This window comes from Belonocnema kinseyi, chromosome 4 (genome assembly GCF_010883055.1).
Source record: "Belonocnema kinseyi isolate 2016_QV_RU_SX_M_011 chromosome 4, B_treatae_v1, whole genome shotgun sequence".
NCBI lineage: Eukaryota > Metazoa > Arthropoda > Insecta > Hymenoptera > Cynipidae > Belonocnema > Belonocnema kinseyi.
The window spans coordinates 81,143,236-81,169,961 of record NC_046660.1 but is presented as its reverse complement, the minus strand read 5'-3'; the positions used below and the strand labels follow the sequence as shown (position 1 = coordinate 81,169,961).

The following is a 26,726-nucleotide window of genomic DNA, read 5'->3' as shown; positions in this document are numbered from 1 at the left end:
CGTAAAATCATTTTATTGACCACATAAATATAAGGCACTTTTAAAAACACGTGTATAAATATAGATTAAAAAAAAAACTCATTCTCTAAATGTTCATTTAACGATAAGATTCCACTTATTAAACTCTGTAAATCGGGCGGCAAAATATAGTGGTGTTTGCACGATCCAATCGTAAGTGACTGCTTTATCGGCACACTCGATATTAATTCTCAAAGTTTCTTCATATTTTCGAGTCGCCGAAAATAAAATACGTGTTCCGAAACGTATCTTTGGCAATCGCATTAATTTTTCTTCCCCATCCATGTAGATTTTTCCTTGAGGCGTAATTAATAAAGCTCCTTTTCTTTTAAGATCGTCATCTTTTCCGCCAGAATCAGATACAAGAGCAAGTCCTTCCTCATTACTCCCATCAGTCGATGCCTCCAAAAACTGAAATCCATAATTTTTTGCGAGTTTAAATAAACTTTTACTTTAATTGTATGGAATATTTTAAAGAGTTGTTACAAAATCTAAATTTATAAATTCCCTGACTTTCCCTATATACCCGTTTTTGAAAAAAATAAAGTTCTCTTCTTTGATTACAGCCTTCTTAAACATGCTTTAACGTCCGGTTTTAATAATTTGTTAATTTCGTAAGACTAGCTTCAATCTAAAACACAAAAAGAATTCTGAGCTATTAAAAAGGTTTGTTTCTTAATAGTTTTTTTGAAATGGGGTTTTAAGGACATGTGATACTTACAGATTCCCCGGCTTTTTTCCCACAAAAATGAAAATTTTTTAAAAACTGAATTCGGAGATGCTATAAAATATCATAACGGACGTCCCCGGACTCTTTTTTGAGGGATAATAACAAAAAAATGTATTGTGCTAAATAAAAATTTTATGCATATGTATTATTTTGAGGTTACGTCGTTTTTCATCTCTGCCTTTCCGATAATCTGGAAATTATTTATGAAATAAACTTTTTTGATTGCCTGTAAAAAGGGTTAGTTCCGGGAGATAATTTACTATGTTTATTTGCAAGTCCAAAGTTTTCATCCAAAAATATTGTGTAGTTTAGAAGTAACGCACAGGAGAATTGTAACATACATAACCTCCAAATGTACATACGTTGTTAGCAATATCAAAAATTTTTTTGAAAAAAAAAACACAAATAAAGTGTGTGGAGACGTCCGTTAGCATGTTCGCTATCATTTCCTAATTTTTTAAGACAAAATATTGATTATTCTACAAAAAAAGCCATCGGAATCTAAAACGCGTAAAATAGATACTAATTCCTAAGCGCTATGCAAATTAATCAGATTTTGCTAAATTAAAACTTTTTTGAATTAAACCAAAAAAAAGTGTGTGGGGACGTCCGTTAGCATGGTCGCTATCATGTCCCAAATTTTTAAGCCAAAATATTGATTATTAAAGAAAAAAAGCCGTCGGAACCTAAAACTGGTAAAATAGACAATTTTCTAAGTATCACATGCCCTTAAAGAATTTAAAACATTTTTGCGGATGAAGAGAAGTATTTATTTTTTTAAATTAAACAAAATAAAAAAGAGCTTTTAAAAAATATTCATATTATTGAATAATTAATTTACATTATTTTAACAGTTATTTTATAGTTTTTAAATAGACTTAGGATATGTAGGAAAAAATAGAATTGGATGTTAAAGTATCTTTAATCGAGCTCAAATGAAGGTAAAGATGGGAAAAAATGAAGATCGAAAAAGAAAAACTGATTTTTTCTCGCACAAATGGGACTAGGGCTTTTCTTTCTTTCTTTCTAGTCTCAATATAATCGTAAGATATACTGGAAACAATTATTTGAAAGGTCTTTTATCCCAAGAAAGACGATATGTCAAAAAATAAATGAAGTTTAAATTAAAAAAGATAAATTTTAAGTTAAAAAATTAATTTTAAAAATATTCGAACAAAATAGTTATGTTTTTAACAAAATATTAAAATTTTTAACAACATAGTTAAATTTTCAAACAAAGACGCGAATTTAAATAAAAAAAGTAGTTCTTAGTGAAAAGTGTAATAGTTGATATTTCCGTCAAAAATATTTTAATTTTCAATCAAAAACAGTTGAAATAAACTAATGAATACGAATTTTCAACAAACTAGTTGAATTCTCAATCGTAATATTTTAATTTTCATCAAAAATCAAAAACAGAAAAAAATCAAATAATACAAATTTTCAACAAAAAAATTGAATTCTCAACCGAAATATTTGAATTATGAAGCAAAAATGGAATTGATACATATTATGTTGAAAAAATTAATTAAAAAAAAATCAACAAAACAGTTAAATTTGCCATCAAAAAGATTATTTTTCTACCAAAAAAGACAAATTATCAACAAAGTATATATTTTTAACTAAAAAAGAAAAATTAAGAAAAAATAGAATTCTTAAGGTTTCAGTTAAATGAAAAGATAAATTTTTAAGCAAAAATGGAATTCTCAAACTTTTAGTTAAAACAATTAATTTAGAAAAAGGAATTCCCAACAAAATAGTAAAACTTTCAAACGAAGATGTGAAATTAAAAAAAAATTCCTTGTGAAAAGTATAATAGTTGATAGCTACATAAAAAATATGGTATTTTTCAATAAAAAAAAGATGAATTTTAAGCAAAATAAATTAATTTTCACCTAAAAAAGATAAATAATCAAGAAAAAATGGATCTACATTCTAAGTTAAAAAAAAAACTAATTTGGAACCGAAAAAAAACGAATTTTCAATAAAATAGTTAAATTTGTAACGCAGAAGATTAGTTTTCTACCAAAAAGACAAATTATCAACAATACAGTTGAATTTCAAACGAAGAGTGCAAAATTTGATACTTCTACCCAACAAATATTTTAATTTTTAATTAAACAATACGGCATTTCATCGAGCTAGTTGAATCTTCAACCCAAAAAGAGCGAGTTTTAAGAAAAAGAAATAGACTTTTAACTACAGAAATTAATTTAAAAAATGAAGAATCACCAAACAAAAAAATAAACTAAAAAAAAGTTCTACTTTCAACTAAGTGAATGAATTTTTAGCAACAAAATATTTTAATTTTAAATAAAAACAGTTGAATTAAAAAAAAAGAGTATTCTTGAACAAAAAAAGTTAAATTATCAACCAAAACAGTTGCATTTTTAACAACAAAATAGGAACTTTCAACCAAAAGAGGTGAATTTTTAAGCCAAAGACGAATTAAATAATAATAATAATAATTTTGAAATAGTCAGTTGAATTCTCAACTAAAAAAGATAAAATTTCAACCAAAAAATATTTTCATTTTTAATAAAAAACAATTGTAATAATAAAAAAAATAAGAATTTTGTACAAATAAGTTAAATCCTCAACTAAAACAGGTGAATTTTTAAACCAAAAAGAGAAATTTTTAACAAAAGACTTAAAAGATGAGTTTTAAACAAAATAGATGAATTTTCAACTTAAAGTGATACATTTTCATACAAAAATGGAATAGTAATAATTTCAGTTACAAAAAAATAATTTAAGAAAAAAAAAACAACGAAATTTGAACAAAATAGTTAAAATTATTGACGAAATAAATTAGTTTTTAAGGAAAATAATGAATCATAAAAAAAAAATAATAATTTTGAACAAAGTTCTTCCACTTTTAACTAACTAATAGATGCATTTTTAGCTAAAAAATATTTTTATTTTTAACCAAAAACAGTTGTATCCAACCAAATAAGACACATTTTTGACAGAAAAGTTAATTTTCAAATAGTTGAATTTCTGACCATAATAGTTAAATTTTTAACAACAAAAAACTAATTTTCAATAAAACGAATAAACATTCAATCAACAACTATAACTTTACAATAAAATTGTAGAATTCTCAAAAAAAAATTAAATTGTTAACCACAAGATGAATTCTCAACCACAACAAATTATAAAATGATAGGTTTCTGGGACTGAACCTAATTTCATTAAGGTTCCAACTTTATTCAATTAACAGAATTCATATGTATATTAATTCCTAAAGTTTGATACAGAAATTACCTTAAATTTTTCAGGTTTTCCCAGAAATTCCATAACCAGTTGTAAATTCCTTGACCTGTAGCAACCCTTTTTTACAATTTCTGTCTGAGATTCTCAAAAAAATTCTTTCTAAAAAGAGGAAACGCCTTTCAATTCCGTTATGATTCGAGTCCCCGAAACTTTGCCTGTACTCGAATCCCAGCAGAGTTGAAAAGCGTCTCATTTTCCCAGAAAAATTGTATTTATTCAAATATTTGATAAAAAATTACCTTAAATTCGATGACGTGTTCCGCATCGAATTGCGCTTCCTGCGAAAAGAGAGTACTGATTTCGTTCGTGATTTTTGCTGCTACTTTACCCGAGTTCGTTATCATGTAGTTTTCATTTGTCAAATTCCAACCTGCAAAAATATAATTAATTTTATTCTATAACGTATACAGAAAAAGTAGTAAATGTAGACAAAGTTGTAAGTTTAATCAGAAACTCACAGTAAGGCGCTAAAGAAGTTTTCGCCGTCTGAAGAATACTCCAAACAATATGAGGTGCTTGAATTCCAACTCTAATCGAAACTGGTGTATTAACCGATAAATCTCTAACAAAGCACGAAGTCTCAGAACCTTCGTAAACAGTTTCAAAGTTATTCGAAACAGAATCAACACTATCTCCGGTTGTTTTTTGCACAATAAAAATTTGTTCTTCGCCGGAATATTCAGGATCAATAATGTGCCACTTAATATAAAGACTCGCTGGTCTCTCTTCTATTTCTAATAATTGCACTGGACCCATTCGCGAAACACATCCTAATTCAGTGATCTTTGTCAAGACTTTTTCCTTAACTGCCCTCGAAGGATGACAAAAAGTTATGCAAGGAAGCTCTTCCGGCAATGGCACCGCTGGTATTCTAAAAAAAGAGATAGCAATTTATCATATTCAGGTCAGGGACTTAATTTAGAGATAAAAAATTGTGTTCATAGTGTCACAAAATTTGAAAAAAATAGTCTCAAAATAACGTCATAAAATTTTTCCAAGTATTAAATTTAGGGAAAGTTCACATATTACGTAAAAAGAAAGAGGGGGGGGGGGCATTTTTTATTCGAGTTCGTAAAATTTTCATTTGCCTAAAAGAAGCGATATTATTGAATATCTCAAAAATATCGAACACATTGTTGTTGAAAACTGTGACTGTTTTCAGGTTGTTTATCTATTAATAAAGATTTATTAGTTGTCTGCGCTATCAATTTTGTATATCGAAATTTCTAAATAAATAATTTGACTTCATTATAAAATTTATTTTTAATTTATTATTGATAATAATTGTGTTTCTAAAATTTTGCTACAACACTATAATTTTCAAACCTTTTTAAATATTCAATAAGATGAACAGATTAAATTATTGGAAAAACTTATCCTGAAGAATTCGAAAAAAAAATTTTGAAGCTTTTTAATAATTAGCTTACATTTTTTTTAAGATATCTAGGAAAATTTTTTAGTGGTTCACGTTTAATTGTAAAAGTATAATTTTAAATTTTTCATATTTAAAAATGTGTGGAAAAAGTATATGGAAGACTATAAGACAATTCTTTCCGTTTACAGAATTTAAACATTTTTTAGGTAAACTCGATTTATCAAGGCGTCATAAGATTAAAAAAAATATTCTTAAAATCCATGGGAAAATTTCAAATGATTTTTTTCTAATGAATTCTAAGAGAAAATTGAAAAAGATTACAAAACGTTTTAAATTATTTCATAAAATTTGGAAATAGAGCATAAGGATTTTAAAGCAAAATTTTTCCTTAATACATAATTTTAGAACAAGTTTGATTAAGTTTAAGAAATACTTAAAATTTTTTAAACGATTACAAAATTATAAAAACTTACAAGATATTTTAGGAATTTTTAAAGCTTTAAAGAAAATGAAAATAATTCTTTAAGTTCCTAGGAAAAATTAAAATGTTTTTTTTATATTCATTTTAGGAGAATAATTAAAAAGATTTTGGAAACTTTTAAAAGATTAATAAAATTGTTAAAGAAGGATTTGAAAGATTTTGAATCGATTTTTTTTATTTTGCAGAATATAAAAAATAATTCACGAAAAATTAAATTTCGAAAAAGAGTAGAAGATTTTAAATGGAAATGTTTCAATTTGGCAAGATTAAAAAAAATGAGTGAATTCAAGAAATATTTAGAAGCTTTGAAGAGATTGCACAAAAATTGTAAACTAAGATTTAAAAAAATGCAGATTTTTTTAAAGATTTCAAAGCAGAACTTTAGAAAGTTAATAGAATTTTGAAAGGTTACAAGTAAATAAACAAATTTACTTAAAATTCCTATGAAAATTTAGAAGCTTTTAATGCAATTCCTTTACATTTTGAATGACTTTTTCAAAATTTGAAGAAAAATTCGAATCAGCTAAATATATTTTTAGAAATTCAACAGGTTTCGAAATATTAAAAATATTTAAGAAACTTGGAGCATTTGCAAAAATTTATTTGTTTATTTCTTCTAAATTTCTAAAAGTCCTAAATGGCACATATGAAATATTTAAAAATCTTTCCTACTTTTTCAAGAATTTTCTAAAAATTGCATTTTTCTAAGTTTAAAAACAAACTGACACTTAACTTATTTTGCAAGCAAAATTTCTAGTTTTCTAACTTTATATTTTTAAAGTTTAAAAATTAATTTTAATATTTATTTAACCTTTTACTCCTCAGTATATAAATCTAACCATTTTTGGTTAAGAATTCATCTTTTTTGTTTCAAAATTGAATCATTTTGTTGAAAATTCATCTTCATGGTTTGAAAATTCAACATTTTTATTGAAATGTTCTTTCTTGAATGAGAAATATTTGTTTTGGTAAAAAATTCAACTACTTTGTCGAGCATTTACCTTTTTGGTTTAAATATTCATTTAATTCTACAGAAATTTTACCTTTTTGGTCAAAAATGTAATTGTCTAGTTAAAAAATAAATGATTTTGGTTGAAAATTAATACAACATGGTAGAAAATGTTACTATTTGGTTAAAAATGTATGTATTTTGTTGAAAATACGTTTTTGTTGGTTAAAGTCTTATTATTTTTAATCAAATTTTTTTTTTAAATATTAACTATTGTTTTTTTCGTTAAACATTCTTTTTTCTAGGATGTAAATTCAACCCCTTGGTTGAGATACTTTCATGACAGTCCATTTTCTGGGTCGAAGATTCACAATTTTAGTTAGAAATTCTCTCCCTGTTGATAAAATTAAGTTGTTTAACTGAAAATGTAGATACTGAGTTGAAAATTAACTTTTGGCTAAAATTCATATTCACAGATAGCCTTTCTGGCTCAAAAATTAAACAATTTGATTGATATTTCATTTCTTGAATAACAAATTTTTGTTTAGTTAAAAATTCAACTATTTTGCAGAGAATTTATTCTGTTGTTTTTAAAATTCATTTCTTTCTGCAGAAATTTCATCGTTTTGATTAAAAATGTAATTTTCCAGTTAGAAATTAAACTGCTTCAGTTGAGAATTAACTTTCTTGTTGAAAATTTAATTGATTTGTAGAAAAATTGTGTTTTCTGTCGGAAAACTCTACTATTTGGTTGAAAATTTATTTGCTTTTTTTTAAGGTTCTCATTTTTCTGGTAGAAAATCTTTTTTTTTTGGTTAAAAATTAAACTGTTCGATTTAAAAATAATTTGTTTCAATTGAAGAATCAAGTACATACATTGTTGAACATGCGTTACTGTCGGTTAAATCCAACTGCTTATTATTTTTTATGTTATTTATAAATATTTAAATATTTTTTATGTTGAAATATCAACTATTACTTTTTTTTGGTAAAAAATCCACCTTTTTGAGTTGAAAATTCGCTTTTTTCTTGCTAATATTAATTTTTTAAATGAAAAAGTAGCTATTTTGTTGAAAATTCAATCGATTGGTTGAAAATGAAATTTTGGTTACACTTCATATTCTCGGATAGAAAATTCGTTGATTTATGTCTTTTTACATTCTCATCAAGAGAATCGTCACCACGATAACTTTCCAAAGATTTGGCAGATTGGATTAACCTTTGGTATACTCTTTTCGTGTCCTAAAATAAAGGTCAAGTTCGTTAGCCAGCCATTTTGGGTGAAAACTCAAAAAGTGAGCGTATTTTGAAAATTTTTGAGACCACTGTTTTAAAAATTCAAAAATTCTCTGTACGGTTATTCATAGTATTCAAAAATTTTAACAATTTATCCTAATGACTTTTTCCGAAAAATAAAAAATTACCAGAGCTATAGCATTTTCAAAATCCAAAAAAACAAACTAAAATTAACAATTTAGGCCAAACAACGCATGATACGAAAAAAAGTCTGGAGAAGAAAAAGGTTGCTTTTTGAAAACCCTACAAGATTATGATAACAACTTTTTCAACTGGGTCAAAAAGTTGAAAATTTCAAATTTGATCGTACAAAAAAATTTTGAAACCACATTTTTCAAGATGTAAAAATTCTATGCAAGGTTGTTCATAGTACTTCAAATCATAAACAATTTATCCTTCTGACTTTTTTCTATAAAAAGAAAATGGTCAGAGTTAGAGCATTTTCAAAATCCAAAAAAACAAATTAAAATGAACATTTTAAGCCCAACAACGCATGATATGAAGAAAAGTCAAGAGAAGAAAAACTTTGCTTTTTGAAAGCCCTACAGGACGATGATAACAACTTTTTTAATTTGGTCGAAAATTTGAGCATTCCAAATTTAATCGTACCAAAAATAATGAAAAATTCAAAAATTCCATTTTTTGGTCAAACTATGCAAGATACAAATAAAAATGAAAAAGCTCAAATTGCGCGCCCTGGAAAGAACTACAAATTTATAATGAATTACTTTTCGATATAAGCTACGAAAAAAAATGAGACAAAAATTGTTCATCCAAAAAAGAGCTATAATTTTTGATAGGACACGTAGATTTTGCTTTAGCCGTAAAAAATAATATTCAAAATAAAAATATTAAATTTGTTTGAAAAAACGACACAAGGTATGAACTTAAATTACCAGAAAAAGTTGTTCGCCTAAAAAGATCTATAAATTTATTATTAATCATTTTTCGATAGGATGAGTAGATTTTCTTTTAATCGTAAAACATAAGATAAAAGAAGCAAAAATTAACTTTTTGGAAAAAGCACAGAAAAGACGAAAGAGGACATAGGCTCCTATATAGGACCCTATATAGATTCCTGTATTGGACCCTATGCAGATGCGCAGTAGTTTTTATTTAATTGTAAAAAACAACATTAAAAATAAAAAATTATAAAAACAAGGAAATAAGAATTAGTGTGATTCAATTTTTATTCATATTATGAATTGTAATGATATATATTTATTGAAATGATACATGTTTTAGAGCAGCTTAGAATACAATTTAAAGCAAAATAAGAAACAAATACAAAAATAATCATGATAAATACAATTTTCTTTTTATTTTGCAATTTTTAATAAGTAATCCCAGGCAGAGTTATATAAAAAATGTATTATAATTGATATAAAAGTGTTGTGTATAATGTAGAAAAGTTGACATGTTGGACAAAATCGAGTGCGAAGCACGAGATACTTGATGAGAATGTGTTCTTTAAAGCCAAAAGAACTTTAACAAATGAGAGGTCAAAATCACAAAATTACAGTTGTCGGTCCGTTCACCTTTGATTTTAAAAGGTATGTGCCCGAATGCGGAAGAAATGCAAAGACCAAGTGCGGAGTGCGATTGCCATCAGTTGCGTGCCGTAGGTGCGCTCAAACTCTCGAGATAAGCTCTTTTAACGAAAGAGAATTCACAATTACAAAATTACAGTGGTGGATGTTTTGAGTCTTAATTTTTAAATATTTGCGCAAGAATGTGTGAAAATATAAAGAACGAGCGCGTAGCGCGAGGTAAATAGATAATCGAGAGCGGAGCGCGAGAACCAATAGTCGCGCACCCTAGGCGCGTAATTTTTGAAGAAAAAATTCTTTGTTGTTAAAATAGGACTGTTTAGTTGTAAATGAATCTGTTTTGGTTGAGAATTCAACCATTATTTTTGAAAATTCGTCCTTTTTGGTTCAATTCAACTGTTTTGTAGAAACCTCATCTTCTTAGTTGAAATGCAACTGTTTGGTTAAAAATAAATCTGTTACAATTGAGGATTTAACTATATTCTATGAAAATTCTTCATTTTCGTTTCAATTCAACTGTTTTTGATTAAAAATAAAAATCTTTTCTAAGTTAAAATATCAATTAATAATTTTTTCTGAGAACTCATCTTTTTCGTTTAAGATTAAACTAATAAAAATAAATTCAAAAAGAGAATTGTCAAATATTGTGAATAGTGTGGACAGTCCGAAGACTGCATATTTTAGGAAAAGGAACTTTTTGTGTTTTCATGAATACCTTCCTAAATTGCTGCTGGCAGAGGTAAGTTCTTCGAATCTCTGTCTGTTGAAACTGTGAGGATACTTGAGCATTTCTTGGACTAAATCGAGAAGATGCTGCGTACTTCGAATTTGCGCATTTATTTCCTGACGGCAGGCTTTTAAAGGCGCAAGTCCCTCATTTTTATGCACTTCAGTCTCCAGTCTTATCAAATCACGTTTTCGATTTATCTGGCAACACACTTCGTTTATTAAACTTTGGTATGCTTCGTCGATCTCTTGCAAAGCTTTATTTGCACTTGTAATTATCTGGAATAAGCAATAACAAATTTAATTATATTTCTAGAGTTGATAATAGAGGGTTGTCTACTTTTTTTAAATACATTTTTCCACCAGGATATTGACTTTTATAATTTCAGAATACATTTACTTTTTTAGCGATTAACGCTCTAAAAAGTATTATTATCTTCGTCAAATAAATCATTTTTATTGAATGAATAATTTATTAAATTTATGAAATATTTTTGTAATTCATGGTGTCGAGTCAATCAGTGCAGATTTGATTAACATGACAGTTGTTACTTTTTATAAACATACATTTGATTAATTCTTTTATTTACTTTTTGATATATTTTGAAACTTTTGAAACTTTAAATTAATTAAAAAAAAACCTAAATCATTTAAAATTTACCTATAAACCTCATTGTCGGCATCGGCCATTTTTTATTACCAGTATTGAATTTTTTGAACCATTCAGAAACAAATTTTTCTCGTCATATAGGAATTTTGCGACTTTGAAACATATTAAAAACACACAACATTTTTTTCAGGTTCGACATATCTAACTTTTTCTTTTAAAAGTGTAAATTTCATTAAAAAAAAAAACATGTTTTCTTTACACATTTTGAAACAAAATTCAAAATTAAGTGTAACACTTTTTTTTTTAATTACAATTTTTTAATGTTGTTCAATAGCAAATTTGTAAACGCACACATACAAAATTCACCATAATTTCTTAGCCAACAGGATTTTTGTTGATTTATAAAAAATATGAATTTTCAAATAAAAAGAACAGAATAGAATATATTAAACGATTTTAAATTTCTTTTGTAAATTAGGATATTATAAGTTTTTGTCCATAATTTAATTGTTCTCATCTCTTTAAAGTTTAATAAATTTGAGAATTAAATTCTACCAGCAACATGTTCAAAATAGAATTATTTTCCATAAATAAAAATTAATTAAAAATTTAAATGTGCTCTTTTATCAATAATGTTAGGAATATTTAGAATTAAATTTGACCATGAAATAATCAATTGATGACGAAAAAATTCGTAATCTTTATCAATAAATGAGCATACTAAAATAGACTCTAAGAGCTATATTCACGAAGTATCGAAACAAATCAGGTTTCTAATTACAATGTAATCACATTTTCTAAAACATTAATGTAAATACTATATTAAATTCAATTTAAAACCCTTCAATTTTCTAATTATTTTAAGTAAACTATTGTATTTTCAACAAGATAGAATGATTTTAACCAAATAGTTAAATTTTTATCCAGAAAGATGAATTTTCTAAAATTAAAGACGATTTTCCAACCAAATACATGAATTCTTACTCGAATAGTTGAAATTTCTTCTAAAAAAGATAAATTTTCGATAAAAAATTGAATAGATAAATTTGTAGTTAACAAGATTAATTAAAAAAAGAAGAGTTTTCAACAAAATAGATAAATTTCCAACCAGAGATAAATTTTTTGAATTAAAATAATGAATACTTAGCAATAACAAAAAAAATGAACTCTTAACAAAAGATTTTAACTTGCAAACAAGTAGTGGAATTTTTTTAACAAAAAGATGAATTCTAAACGAAAAATATAATAGTTGATACTCCAAAAAAAATTTAATTTTAAAATAAAATTAGTTGAGCTCAACCCAGGGAAAAAAAGAATTATAAAAAATACATGAATTTTTAACTAAAAACGATGAATTTTCAATTAAAAAAATGAATAGTTCAATTTTCATTTCAAAAGAATAATTTTCAAACAAATAAAAAAAACGAATTTTCTACAAACGATTCAACATACAACCAAAGAAATGAGTTCTTTTATTCACAATAATGAATCTTCAACCAACAAAATATAGTTGTAACAAAAGAGTTTAACTCTACAACAAGAATTTGAATTTTCAACCAAAAAGATGATTTTTTTTACCAAAAAAGACGAATTTTCAAGTGAAAAGATAAATTTTTAACAAAAGAATGAATAGTTAGGTTTTCAATTAAAAGCAGTAAATTTTAACCAAAGATATGAATTTTTATCTCAAATTTTTGAATATTATTGGAACTAAAGTGATGACCCTTTAACTGGATGAGTTGAATTTTTAACTAAAAAGACGAACTTTCGATCAAGATTATTCATTTTCCACTAAAAAAGACGATTTTCTACTAATTTAATGAATTTTCAACCGAAAATTGAATAGTTCAATTTTCAGCTTAAAAAGTTCAATTTTAACAAAAGAGATTGATTTTCAACTAAAATGAGGAAATATTCAACTAATAGAATGAACATATAACCAAAGAGTTTATCTTTCAAATTAGTAGTTCAAATTGTAACTAAAGAGATGAATTCTCAACGAAAACTTTCGAAAATTAATTTACAACTAAGATAACGAATATTCATTTAAATAGTAAAATTCAGTAATAAAAGCTACTTTTACAAATGAAAAACATTGTTATTCAACTTCATACATTTGAGATATTTCCTGGTTTTAATTAACAAATTTATTTCTACGTATATAAAAATCAGCTTTTAATTTTAAAATGTTGTACTGAAATGCTTAACAATTTACGCGTGTAAAATTATAGGTACTAACATTTTTCAATATAAAAAAATATAAATCCACGTTATCATTTTCAATGCTCTAAATTACAAAATCAATCAATGAACTTTAAAATTGTCAAAATTATATAATTTTAAGGGATTTTAAGCTAGAAACATTAAATATTGAAAAATTCAAAAATTTTACCTAAACACTTCTTAAATTAGAAATTCAATTATTTTCTTTTTAAATAGTTTAAACATCCTTGGAAAGCTTCTAAATTTTATTTCAAAATCTTAAGAAATCTAGAAGTTGTTTTAAATTTGTTTTAAATTTTAAATTATTTTGAAAATTTTTTCAGAACTTCCAATCTGTCAAAATGAATTGAATTTTTTCTACGATTTCCAGAAAATTCTGCAAATTTTAGAATTTTTTTTACAATTCGGATGTATAAATAAAAATTTAAAATTTATTATTTGTAGGTGAAATTTGAGTAATTTTAAGAGATATGTAGAAGTTTTAAAAAGATTCAAACTTAATGTAAAACTTAAAATGATAGCCTAATATAAAACAAAATGTACATATTTGCAGAATTTATACAAAAAAATTGGATTCTTTTGACGAATTGTGAAAAGCTTCAAAAGAATAAAAACATTTTTTTAAGATTACTAGGAAAATAACAAATTATTTTTCATTTTGAAAAATTATTTGAAGAGAATATTTAAAAAGTTTTTCAAAGATTTAAACAACATTTTCAAAAAAGATTCTTGAAGATTTTAAGAAAACTTTCTAAAAATTGCATGATAATTTTTAATTTTTTCAAAACTCCTAAATATCTCTTAAAATTACTCAAATTTTTTCGTCAAATGTTCATTTGTAAATTATACATCAAAATTTAAAAATTTCACTCACAAATTACGCATTTTTCAAATACAACAATAAAAATTGTAACGTTTAAAGTTGAAAGGCTCTTCGAAATTTTTACGATTCCAGGCTTTCTATGTCAATCAATTAAGTTAAAGATTCTTTACTCTTAAATATTTGGTTTCAACTTACTTGCCTTAAATCATAATTCAAATATTGCTAAACATTCAATAATTAATCTTTTTTTTTAATTAAACATTTTTAATTGAATGGGTTAAAAATTGAACATTTTAGACTGAAGTTATTTTTAAGTTGAAAATGGTTTATAAACTTTCAGTCACACGTTCACATTTGTTTAATGGCTAATACTTTCAAATTGAAACCGTTTCAGTTTTAATCTTAAAATCTGAACATTCTTAAATTTTGAACTGATTTAAAATTTATTAAATAAAAATTTTTTTATCCAAAATTTTCAACATCAAAGGCTTTTATTTTTGATTTGTTTAAGTCTTTAAGAAAGCATTTAAAAAATCTTTAAATTAAAAATGTAATTTTAAAAATACAAATTTTAAATGGAAAATTTTTAAAGTGAAAAAATTTTGAATTACGCTTTGTAAGCTAAATAATAGCATAATTGAAAAACATGAAAATTCAACTAATTATTTAAAAATTGATGAAATCGAACGTGGACAGATTTTTCTTTCACAAACTTGTAAAATTCCCGGTCAAACAAAAAACTCACTTTCATTTCCCGGTTTTTCCCGGTAAAAAAAATTCACTGTCATTTCCCAATTTCCCGGTTCAGCGGCCACCCTGAAAATTCTCTGACAATTCCAGCTTTTCCGGTGAGTAGGCACATTGTATTAGCTTTAAATTTCTAAACTTACTTGCTCATCAGCGCAGTCAAGATCTTGTAATTGTTCCTCTAACTTGCTAATATAATCTTCAGCAGATTGAGCGATTCCTTGAATATTTTCTTCAACATGCTTTGGTAACTGAGCCCCCTTTATCGAACCATCGTTTATAAAATTTTCGTGTAAACCAGCGTTATCTACAAACCAAGCAGCATTCACACTCTGCTCGTATTGTTTCTGTTTCGATATTGCACTTGCCAAACGATCAAACAGATCATCTTCACCCGACTTTCTCGTTTTTTGAACATTACTATCATTTGCATTCTTATCTATCTTTGGTAAAAGTGGCAAACTATTTCTAATATCTGATAGAATTTTTTCTTCGCAAACTGCAATTTTTAAGTCTTTTGGTTTCGATGATACTTGATCCATCTCTCGATTTTTTTACCCTTATGTTATGCCTATCTTAATACTGATTGACACCCTTCTTGAGACTCTTAGTCTTAATTATTTACTCAACAAGCGCATGGAAGCTCTCAATTTGTATTGCTGCAAATTTAAAAGAAATTAAAAACTCTTTTTTTTTAACAAATAGCTCTTCCATTAGGGGTCGTTCAAAAATTACCTCCACCGCCTTTTAATTCAAAATTTTATTTTTCATTTCATTTGATAATCGCCTTAAATAAAACATAGAGCATAAAAATATAATATTTTAATTTTTAACAGACCTCACAGCCCGAAGGGCTCTCAAATTAAAATTCCATATGAGGCAATTCATATTTCGAGTCGAAATATATTGAATTTTCAACCAAAAAGTATTAATTCTCTACCAAAAAAGATGAATTTTCAAACTAGAACGATGATTTTTCGACCAAATAGCCGAATTTCCAAACAAAAGAATTTAATTTTAGATCAAACAGTGAAACTTTCAAGCAAGAGACACGAATTTTTAACCAAATAGTTGAATTTTCAACCTACAAAGATGAACTTTAAACAAAATGGTCGAATTTTCAAACAAAAATGAATTTGTTTCAACTAAAAACAATTGCATTTTTAATTAAATAGTTGAACCTTCAAGCCAGAGACGATTTTTTTAGAAGACAGGTCAATTTTCAATTAAGAACTTTTGAAACAAAAAGATGACTTTTTAACAAAATAGTTCAATTTTCAACCAAATTCTTAAATTGTTAAACACATAGTTAAATTTTCAATCTGAAAAGATGAATTTTCAACCAAATGGTCGAATTAAAAAAAGGAAAAAATATTAATTTAAAAACAAAACGATTGCAATTCCAAATAATAAGTTAGATATTCAGGTCAAAAAGACAAATTTCTACTAAAAAAGTGGAATTTCCTTTCCAAAAAGACGAATTTAAACAAAATAATTACATTTTCAATAAAATGATGAATCTTTAACAAAAATAATCCTTTTTCCACAAAGCGGTTCAACTTTTGTTGAATTTCCTATATAAAAATATCTAAAAGTTTGATATGGCAGCAAAAAAAAATTATTATTTCAAATAAAAAACCGTCGAATCCTACCAAAAAATGAATTTTCAACGAAAATTGTAAATGTTTATATTTAAACCAAAAAAAGGACGAATTTTCAACAAAATTGTTAGACCCTCAACCATAACAGAATATTTTTTAATAAAACAGACGAACTTTTAAACAAAAAGATTAACAAAGAAGTTTATCTTTCAAACAGATAGTGGAATTTTCAATAAAAAAGATTAATTCTTAAAACGAAACAAAATATTTTAATAGTTGATATTTCAACCAAGAGAAGGTTCGAATTAATAATAAAAAATAGCCTAATTGAACGAAAAAGATCAATTATTGTCAACGAAAAATTTAATAGTTGATATTTCAACCAAAAAAGATTTTAATTTTATATCAAAAACAGTTTAATTGAACCAAAAAGACGTATTTTTAACCAGAAAAAATTTTTCAGCCGAGAGAGAAAAAAATGTCGATCAAATTCTTGAATTTTTAAATAAAAAAACGGATACTCTATAGAAAAAACTTGAATTTTCAACCCGAACACATTAAATTTCAAACTAAAAGTTAATTTTAAACAAATAGTTACATTTTTAAATCAAAAGGACGAATTTTCAACAAAATAGATGAGTTTTCCACCCAAAAATATAAAATTGCAACATAAAAGTTCAATCTTCAAAAAACAAAACGAATGTTTAACAAAAAAGTTCCACTTTCAACGAAGCAGTTGAATTTTTAATAAAGAAAGATGAATTCTCAGTGAAAAACTTAAGAGTTAAGTTTTCAACCAAATGTTCCAAATTTTAAACAAAGAATATTAAACTCCAACCAAAAACAGTCGCATTTTCTTTGCAAAAAGACAAATTTTCAACAAATCAGTTAAGTTTTCAAGAAAATAATTAAATTTTCAACAAAATGATAAACCTTCAACAGAAATAAATTTTCAATAAAGCGGTTCAACTTTCAACTAAGTAGTTGAATTTCCTATAAAAAAGATTAATTCTCAATCAAAAATATGATAGTTGATATTTCAACCGAAAAACGTTCAACGGTTAAACAAAAAGGATTAAACTCAAAACAAAAACTGTAGAATTTTCAAAAAATTTGTTGAATTATCAGGTTAGAAAGACAAGTTTCTACTAAAAAGGTTGGATTTTATTTCCAAAGACGAATTTTCAAAAAAGCAGTTAAATTTTCAAAAAATAATTACGTTTGCAATAAAACCATAAATCTTTAACAACAAAAATCTTTTTTCAATAAAGCGGTTCAACTTTTAAACAAGTAGTTGAATTTCCTATATGAATAGAAAAGGTTCGAATTTAAAATTAAAAAAAATAAAAGTCGTCAGACAGATTTCCTACCCGAGTATATAAATTTTCAAACTAAAAGTTAATTTAAACCAAATAGTTACATTTTTAATTGAAAAGGACGAATTTTCAACAAAATCGATGAATTTTCCACCCAAAAATATGAAATTTCAACATAAAAGTTCATATTCAATCAAAACAGTCAAATTTTTATATAAATTGTTGAATTCTGAACCATAAATGATCGAAATAATAAAATAAAAATTTCAAAAAATGTTTAAATCTTCAAACAATAAAATGAATGTTGAACAAAGAACTTCTATTTTCAACCAAACAGTTTCAACTAAATTTTTGAAATTTTAAACCAAAAAGATTAAAGTCCAACCAAAAGCAATTGCGTTTTCTTTCTAAGAAGACAATTTTTCAACAAAACAGTTAAGTTTTCAACAAAATAATTAAATTTTCAATAAAATGATAATACTTCAACAAAAATGAATTTTTAACAAAGCGGTCCAACTTTCAACCAAGTAGTTGAATATTTTATATCAAAAACCGTCGAGTTCAATAAAAATTGTAATAGTTTCTATTTCAATAAAAAAAGACGAATTTACAAAAAAATAGTTGAATCCTCAACCAAAACAGACTAATTTTTAACCAAACGGTCGAATTTTTAAATAAAAAAAGTTGTATATTCAACCAAACAGTTAAATTTTCAACAAAAAAATATTTGAGTTTTTAGAAAAAACAAATTCAACCAAAAGTTGACTTTTCAAGCCAAAAAGATGGATTCTTTATAGAAAACACTTGAATTTGCCCCCCTTTCCCCATAAAATATGAATTTTCAACCAAACAATTTAATTTTTAACCAAATTGTTGAATTTTCAACTAAAAACAATCTAATTCTTACCAATAATAGAATACTTGTCTTTATTTTCAATATTAAAAAAATTAATTTTCAACCAAAAAAGAACGAATTTTCAACAAAATAGTTCAAGCTTTAACAAAATTAATTTTAAAACAAAAATAGAATAGTTAAATTCACATTTAAAAAATTCATTTTCAACTTACAAAAAAAAAGGAATTTTCAGCAAAATAGTTCAATCTTCAACCAAATGGTAGATTTTTTAAACAAAAATAGATAAATTCTGAACAAAAAAATATAATAGTAGACTTTTCAATGAAAAAGAAATAAGTTCCAACAAAAATTAGTTTTCAGGGTGGCTGTTATGATAGAGGAAAAAAATTCCCGGTTTTTTCCCGGTTCGCAAACATTTTTCACGGCCAATGAAATTAAAAAAATCAAACTATATTCTGAATAATTTTCCATATAAAGTAATAAAGAATAAACAATAAATTAAAGCATTCAAAGTGGAATCCTTGAATACCAAATTTTTTAAATTGAAGTTTAAATGCTTTTCAATTCAAAAATTGGGTATTCAAATGCTCAAAAAAGTACGCGTACAAAATGGAAGATACTAACACTTTTCAATTGAACAATTTTAAATGAAATGCAAATAAACTGCAAAATTTCGAACTTTTATCAATTATAGATTTCAAAGATTCAGAATAAGTTCCAAAAATATAAATCCACGTTAACATTTTCAATAGTCTAAATCAGAGAAGTGGTTTAAAATTTTTCCAAATTCAATTAATTTTTGAACTTTTAAATATATATCAAAATGAATTGATTTTTTTCTATAACTTCTAGAAAGTCTTGCAATTTAAAAAAAAATTTGAATTTATAAATAACAAATAGAACACTTATTATTTGTAAAAATATTAGAGTAATTTTAAGAGATATTTAGAAGTTTTAAAAAGATTCGAATTAAATTTAGAACTTGAAATAATTTCGAATACTTACTGCCGAATTTAAAATAGAATTTAGATTTTTGCAGATTTCAAACAAAAAATTTAGAATTTTTTTAAGATTTGTGAAAGATTTAAAAAGAATAAAAAAATCTAAAGATTCAAAGCTTTCTATGTAAAACAATTTAGTTTGAAATTGCTTTCTTTTAAATATTTGGTTTCAATTTACTCGTCTTAAATGAACAGTGAAATATTGCTAAATATTAAATACTTATTCTTTTTCTACATTAAGAAATTTCAAATTAAATGGTATAAAAATTAAATAATTTAGACTCACAATATTTTAAATTGAATAAAAACCTTTAATTATGACTATATTATTATGGACTTATTTTTAAGTTGAAAATAGTAAAACGCACGTTTACATTTTTAAAAGCTGAAAAAATTAATGTAAATAATATATTACCAAATTTATTTCTTAAATTTTATATAAAAAAATAATATATAGGAAGACCTAAAACTCGGAATTAAAAATATATTATTGATAAATTATGAAAATTTTTATTTAAAAATAAAATAATCGGAATAAATGATATATTAATTTCAATTCTTATCAAGACTTTCGGAATGAAACAGTTACAATTTGGAAATTCTCAAATTTTGAATGGATCTAGAATTTATTTCTATTTATATTTACAGTGGATAAAATAAAAACGTTTTTTTTTATAAAAGATTTATAACTTCAAATGCTTTTAATTTTTAATTATTTAAATCTTCAAAACTGCACTTTAATTATTTAAAAAACTGTTAAAATCGAACTTGGGCAGATTTTTCTTCTGAAAATTCGTAAAATTCCCGGTATTCCGGTCCGGCGGCCACCCTGTTTTTCATAATAAAAATCTTCGATTTTAAAAACTTCAAATTTTTTAGGCTTTAAACCTGCATTTTAAAATTCTTTAAATTAAAATATATGCTTTTAAAAATTAAAAATCTAAAATGGATCATTTTTAAAGTGAAAGATTTGCAAATTAGGCATTCTAAACTAAATTATATAATAATTTGTAAAAATTACAATTTAACCAATTATTTAAAAAGCGGTTGAAATCAAAGTTGGACAACATTTTTATTCCAAAAATTTTGTAAAATTTCCGGTAAAAATATAAATTCACTGTCATTTCCCGGTTTTCCCTAGTCCCATAAAATTCCCGGTTTTCCAAGTTTCCCGGTCCAGCGGCCACCCTGGTTTCTATTAATTCAGTTCGCATTGAAGCAAAAACACAAGAGAGAAGTCTCTTGAATACAGGGAAAAAATAAGAATTTTCGTAAAAAAGAAGAAAAGGGGAAAGAGTGTGACGCAATTTTCGAACGGCCCCTTAGTTATTCTCACCCAATGCAGAATTCCTTGGTAAATCAGAATTTCTGTTTACACAATATATATATATATATATTTTTAATTCCTTAATATTCCGCTTCTTTCAAACGCTGCCTGATTAAATTCTGCCAAGAATATTTCGCAGAGCATTTAATAGGTTCTAAACGAATCCTCGAATCATCTACGCAGTATTTATCGTACGAAATTTTCTCGGAAGCGTCAAACTTCGAAGATTCGAGTGATTTCAAATGCTGTTGAATTAAATTTTCCCAGGAATATTTGACACGGCAATCGGTCAATTCCGTTTGTGTTCTTTTATCAGATAAAGTTTGTGTCCCTTCGCTGTAAAGAATAATAGTTTTTTTACTATTCAAAGATTCTATCGGGGACTTGATTTTGTTCCACTTGTTGTAATTTTCTCTCGGAAGGAGAATTGATCCTTTCCAATAATCGCCGTTAAAACTTAAATGATTTTCGTAATAATTCAACGAGACTTGTGTACTCTTTCCTACTATTTGCCAGGAATATTTTATTTGACACTTGTATCTATCGTTTTCTTGATCTTGATCTACATTTTGTAAAAGCTGAAGAGATGTTTGTGTACTGATCCCTAGAACCTGCCAAGAGTAAGTTATTTTGCATTCAAAATTGCTCTTTTCCGCTTTAGAAATTTTGTCTTTTTGCGCAGGTGGAATCCAATTTTCGATATCTTGCCATGAATATTTTATGTGACAATCTAGGTTATTTTTGTCACTATTAAGGATACTGGTTGCTGTGTAGTTTTCATCGATCAAACTTGATTTCTGGTAGTCGCTTTTGCTATCGAAATTTACATGTTTCTCCTGGTTCGAGGCGGAGGTACAAATTCTATTTTCTGTTGAATCAATTACATAATTGCTGAGGCTCGAATTGCTTCTGTGACCATCAGACAAAGTAAATATATTTATTATGTTATCTTTGACGGTGTCAGAATGTTTCGATTTTCCGTTTTCTAATTTTTGTTCGGTTATATTTGCATTTGATGAGTGTTGGCAATTTTTTAAAGAAAAGTTTTCAACTTTGTTTCCTATTTTTTTTTCAATTGAATTACAATTATTTTCAACTTTTACTTGTAAACCTAAATCTTTTTTTTCCACAGACAGAGACTTTTCGGAAGAATTGTATTCAGAGAGAGTTTTTTCATGATTTGAGGATAAACTATTTTTAGTTGATGATGAGGGAAAAACTGGGGATGATCTTAATTTTGAATGATTGTGCAATGTTGATTCAGAAAGAATATTCTCTAAGCAGGTGTATTTTGGAAACCCTGGTGGTGCTGACCTTTTTTCTTTTAGCAAATTTTTGCTTTTATTTACTGTTTCCTAGAGAAGATTTAAATTGTAAATAATTCTTTGAATGTTGCAAAAAAACATGTGCTTTTGTATCTCAAAATAAAAAATTATGATTAGAACCTAAATTATAGGATTCAACCAAATTATTAAAAACAGAATAGGTTTTTCTATTAAAGGAAATGGATTTCAATTAAAAATTTAATTTAATTTCTGAAAATTTGAAAGGATTTTATAGGACCTACAAGCCTTTAGGATATTTTTTAAGATTCCAAGAGATTTGGTCAGATTTTTGAAGATTTCAATCTTTATAAGGGATTTTAACAGTACTCAATCTATTTTAATCAATTATCCAGAATTTCAAGAGATTCAACTTATTTTGATGAATGTTCGAAGTTTTCAAACCTTTTAGAGGAACTTTTAAGGACTTAAAAGCAGTTCAATGAATTTCACAAGAATTAATTAAGGGTTTTAATTTAAGCAGTTAAGATGATTGAGGTTTTTAAGATATTTTTAATGATTCCAGGGGACTTGGAATCACGGATTTCAAACGATTTTTATGGGATTTTTAAGAGAGTTCAATAGATATAAAGAATCTCTAACAATTTTATGATCACATTTCAAATAATTTCAAAATAATTAAGATATTTCGTAAGATCTTCAAATTTTTACGTGAGTTTCAAATATTTTCATGAATATCACAGAATTTCAAAAATTCCACGTGGTTTTGAAGAATTCCTTGAATTTCGGAAGAATTAGAAGGATTTCATAAGATTTATAAGAATTTAGGATATTTTATAATAGAATTCAGAGGATTTCCAAATATTTTGAAGGATTTTAAAGGAATTACAACGGAATTTGCAAGATTCTCGATTATTTTAATAATTTTAAGGGATTTTAAAGGCTCTCAGTTAGGAACTTTAACGAATTTCCCGGATTGAAACGGATTTTTAAATATCTCAAGAGATTCTAAAATATTTGAAAGATTTTAAGGAAGATTTGTAAGGATTTCCTATAATTTATTCACAAGAATTGAGACATTTCAGATGAATTCAAATATTTAAAGAGATTTTAAAATATTGTAGGAAATATTATCACATAATTTCAAATATTCCATACGATTTTCAAGAATTTCGGAAGAATGCTCTTCGGAAGGATTTTATAGGATATATAAGTTTTTAGAATATTTGAATAGATTCCAAGGAATTTCAGAGTATTTCACAATATTGGAAAAGATTTTGAGGGAATTTCACATAATTTTAATAGATTTTGTAATACCTTAAGGTATTTCCAAAGATTTTAAACAATGTAAAAGATTTGGAAGGATTCCATAAGATTGATTTACAAGAATCGAGTAATTTCAAATGAATTAAAAAAAGTTTTCAAATATTGTATGGAATATTATAGGATTTCAAAAATTCATACGATTTCAAAGAATTTCGGAAAATCCGAAAGAATTTCATAGGATTTATAATGTTTTTGGATATTTTAAAACATCGAAGGATTTCAAAATATTTGAAAATATTTTTTCAGAGAATTTCAACGGATTTCAATAATTTTAAAGGCTCTCAATAAGGCATTTTAAAGAATTTCTTAGAATATAAATACATTTTTCAATATCAAAGATTTTACGATACATTAAAAGGCTTCAGAAAAGATTTGGAAGGATTTTATAAGATTGATTTACGAGAATCAAGTGATTTTCAGTAAATTGAAATAGCTTTTGAAATATTGTAGGGAATATCATAAGATTTGAGAAAATTTCAGAAGATTTTTAAGGATTTCCCTGGATTTATAATACTTTAGGATATTTTCAACGATGTCCAAGGATTTCAAAAATTTTAAGGGCTCTCAATAGGGAATTTAAAGGAATTTCCCAAAATTTAAATATTTTAGGGTGCTTGCAAAGCTTTTAAGTAATTGAAAAGATTTTAAGTTATTTTAAAACATTCAAAAGGATTTCAAAGATTTACGGGAAGAGTTGAAAGGATTTCGTAAGATTGATTTACAAGAATTCAGTGATTTCAAATGAAATCGAAGATTTAAGGATATTTTCAAATATTGTACGCACTATAATTGTATTTCAAAAATTCCATAAGATTTTAAAGAATTTCTTTGAATTTCAGAAGAAGTGGAAAGATTTCATAGGATTTATATTATTTTAGGATATTTTAATGGATTTCAAGGAGTTCAACAATTTTAAGGGTTCTCAATAGGGCATCTTAAAGAATTTACCAGAATTTAAAACAAATTTTAATATCTTAAGGTATTTGTGAAGATTTCAAAGAATTATACGATATATTAAAAGATTCTAAAGGATTTAACGATTTCAGGGAAGATTTGGAAGGGTTTCATAGGATTTATTTACAAGAATTGATTCATTTAAAATGAATTCCAAGATTTAAAGAAGTTGAAAAATATTTCAACATATTTTCCAATTTTGAAAACGAATTTTCAAGATTTTAGGATTTTTAAAAAATACTTTTGGAATTTTTTAAAATGATTTCAAGGGATTTAGAATATATTTAGGTATTTTAAAAGATTCCAAGGAATTTTTAAAAGCTTTAAACATTTTTTTTTTAATCTTAAAAGATTCCAAGCATTTTAGGGTATCTAAAAAGTTTACAAGGAATTTTCAAGCGTTTTAAATAATTTCAAGGGATATGATTTAAAATAATTTGGGATATTAAAAGATTCCAGGATTTTTAGGCACTGTTTAGGTAATTCATTAAATTTTGTGAAAACGCACTTACTTTTGAATTTTGAAATAAAAATAAAAAAACAAACAAATTATAGGAATTAAACCAATTATTATAAATAGAATAAAAGTTAAATAGAAGGAAATTTAAGCAGAAAGTTTCAGATAAAATAACATTTTAAAACCTCGAAGGAGAGGCTTTCCATCCTCCTGTTTAATTTATTTGTTGATTTGCAGATCATTGGTTCGTTTGGCATTTTGGGCACTTTTCTTCTAACATATTTTTCTTTTGGATCACAATTCTTGGAAAAGTATTTATTCTCAGGTGCAAGTAACATTGTCGGAAGCATAAAATTTTGCTTGACAAGCATTACATCTGCTTTTACAAAATTTTCTCTTTCTTTCTTGAAACTCATCTTGGAAAAATCATCTCCTTTCGTGTGGAAATCGGCCATTATCAATGAATTCTGCATTGTCGTGAGACAATTTATGTAAACGAGTGAGGTTATTTTTAAAAATAATGATCTGTCATCACCAAATTTAGAATAATTTAAAAAAAAATAGATGTGAGATCGAAATTTATAGGTTAGGTATACTAAACGTATCTTATCCAGGCTTTTGTAACAACAAATCGACTTATTTGCAAATCAAGATGTTAGCACGGTGTTTTAAATAACAAATAGTTCTTACCTAAACAGATAATATTTGTTTTAATCTCAAAAAATGATGTGGGTGTGGTAAGAAGAAAAAAAATCCTTTGGGCCAAATCCCACACTTTAGGATATACATCTAATTTGTTCCTTGTTCCAGTGCCCAACAATAATTTTTAAACTATGTTAATTCTTAAAAATTTGCTCATGTCATTAACTTAAAATTTAAAAACAAAACTTAACCAGGTACATCAGTGGCCAGGCAAATGTACCGCCATATTTTCTCCCGAAAACAGGAAAACATTCGAGGAAAACTTTGACGTCAAGTTTAGTGCGCATGAGTGATGAAATATATGTACACTTCCTGTAATTAAAATCTTTTCCAACAAAATATGCATTAAAAATGTTATCTGTAAACTATTTTAATATAATTGACTATATTCGAAAAAAAATTAATAGAAGTTTATAAATCAGGATTTCTAAAAAACCTGAAAAATCCTCGAAAATTACCATTAGAATTAATTTTTACTAAAAAAAATAATGATTACAATTCTAGAATTTTTATATATTAATGTGAATTGCTTCCAACCTAATTTTCGCTGAAAAAACTTTATATTTGCTTTGATTTATAATTGTACCAGATTTTACAAGACAATTCCAGTAAATTTAGTATGCAATAGAAAAGTGCACATTTTTTCCCCTCAATTTTCATGTCCGAAAAAGTGCTCGATCCACACAAAAAAATACTTGAAAATAAAATGATATTTAAAGGTTCCGGGAAGTCTGTTTTATAGGGTCCATAAAAACCCCATAAGTGAAAAATTGGGTTAGCTTGTTTTCAGCGCTAATTCAGATTTTTTGCGGGTTTTTAAAAATAAATTATTTATAATACATAAAACAGTACTTTCTGCTGATAACTAGATGTTTATATAGTTGTTTAAACAATTTATTATAGTTTTTAAAATTTTTCTCTTAGAATACAGTTAGAAAGTCGCGGGTTTTTTCCAAATTTTTCAACTTATTATCAATTTCCCAGTTAGAGCGAACCAATAATGAATTGAAATTAACATAATAATTTACAATTATTGTGAGGTAATAATTAATGCAAAAATAATTGCCTAAAAAATATTATTTTTTATAACTATCTTCTT

At 25.6% G+C, this 26,726-nt stretch overlaps 1 protein-coding gene across 3 annotated transcripts; it reads right to left on the bottom strand.

The window, feature by feature from the left end:
* On the bottom strand, nucleotides 1–25,859 carry LOC117170518 (cytokine receptor-like factor 3). 3 transcript variants are annotated; one of them, XM_033357294.1, is made up of 7 exons: nucleotides 25,616–25,859; nucleotides 20,915–21,814; nucleotides 14,948–15,463; nucleotides 10,391–10,680; nucleotides 4,483–4,895; nucleotides 4,264–4,394; nucleotides 1–429 (listed from the first exon to the last, which is right to left on the bottom strand). In XM_033357294.1, exons 3-7 carry the CDS (start codon nucleotides 15,344–15,346, stop codon nucleotides 94–96), a joined length of 1,569 nt encoding a protein of 522 aa, XP_033213185.1. In that variant the 5' UTR covers nucleotides 15,347–15,463; nucleotides 20,915–21,814; nucleotides 25,616–25,859; the 3' UTR covers nucleotides 1–93. The 3 variants fall into 3 exon arrangements, with proteins under 3 accessions (XP_033213185.1, XP_033213186.1, XP_033213184.1); XM_033357295.1 differs by having other exon boundaries at nucleotides 20,915–21,773; XM_033357293.1 differs by lacking the exon at nucleotides 20,915–21,814.
* Nucleotides 25,860–26,726: the final 867 nt, after the last annotated feature.